This window comes from Cyprinodon variegatus, unplaced genomic scaffold, assembly GCF_000732505.1.
Source record: "Cyprinodon variegatus isolate N-32 unplaced genomic scaffold, C_variegatus-1.0 Scaffold1884, whole genome shotgun sequence".
Taxonomy (NCBI): domain Eukaryota; kingdom Metazoa; phylum Chordata; class Actinopteri; order Cyprinodontiformes; family Cyprinodontidae; genus Cyprinodon; species Cyprinodon variegatus.
In genome coordinates, this window is record NW_015152337.1 from 73,689 (window position 1) to 74,832 (window position 1,144).

General features: G+C 32.5%; 1 protein-coding gene across 1 annotated transcript in view; it reads right to left on the minus strand.

The window, feature by feature from the left end:
• Positions 1 to 1,016, minus strand: part of LOC107104790 (adipocyte enhancer-binding protein 1-like) — a gene marked incomplete at its 5' end in the record, with an annotated part of 20,545 nt that extends 19,529 nt beyond the window's left edge. The window contains 3 exons of the mRNA XM_015404878.1: positions 13 to 86; positions 184 to 243; positions 868 to 1,016. Coding sequence (XP_015260364.1) covers positions 13 to 86; positions 184 to 243; positions 868 to 1,016 — 283 coding nt within the window. The remainder of the gene's footprint in view (positions 1 to 12; positions 87 to 183; positions 244 to 867) is intronic.
• Positions 1,017 to 1,144: the final 128 nt, after the last annotated feature.

Sequence of the window (1,144 nt, forward strand, 5' to 3'; positions counted from 1 at the left end):
TATATCCGGTCAAGAACCTTTTTCTGCCTTTTCCTTTCGTGCTCTCTCCTCCTCCTCTTCTTGTTTCTTTGCCAGCTCACTTGCCACTGTGAAAACAGAGAGATCCCGTCATCCACAGCAGTCAGAACATGGATCTGTATGTATTTAACTGTTTTCCTAATTCTGGGTTGGATAAAGACGTACAGTCAGTGTAATCATACTCTTCATACCAGGGAACAACAAATGGCACAGACGTGGTTTCCTCTGTGACAAAAGAAAACAACACAAAATGCACTCAGTGAAACTTAAGATCAATATGAAAAAAATCCCCAAAACACACAAACAAAAAAAGTTGCTGCTAAAATATCTGGTGAACAAGGAAATGTTTTGTTATTTTTCCTTCTCAGCCATCAGATATATTTTTAATTTATTGTTTCGTTGGCATGATAATGTTATATTATTATATATTATATATAATATATGCAGGCAGAAAGTCATCTTACCAACAGTAATAAAGCCTTGAAAATATCAATCTGTATTTAACCCAGTTAACCAGTTAATATAACTGGTTAACCAAATAGAGGTTGATCAGGCAGTTAAAGGGTTAATTAGTCCATATAATACGAATTACAGAAATACATTTATTATGATAATATATGTTATAAAGTTTTTATAGTATGTTAATGCATTTAAGGGTTCTGTTCTCTGTCGTATATATCTTTTCTTTTGGGTGGGATTTCCAAACAGGATCTAAGCTGAGTTTTTGCACCCGATCTGTAAACCTTATAATAACACATGAAAACAAAATCCACCCTGAAATATTTACAGTAAAATCAGCAGGGTTTAAAAAGAAAAACAACTAAAATGAACAATAATGACGATGGGTACCTGGTATGTACATGATGACTTCAGTGGTTGTGGCTTCCTTCTTGGCATTATGTCCAAAAAACTTATCTGAGGAGATCACATCATATAGCAGAAAGATGTTTGGTAACAAAGTCTGAACAATAAAAAAAAAAACAGCACATAGAATTAATCTCCAAAAAAGGGACCTATTTGGATGCAAACTAACTCAAATTTTATTAATAAATCTAATTTCAACAGCTATTAAAAAATCAACAAAAATTAAGTATTGTCTACTAAATTTTAAACATCTCAATACAGA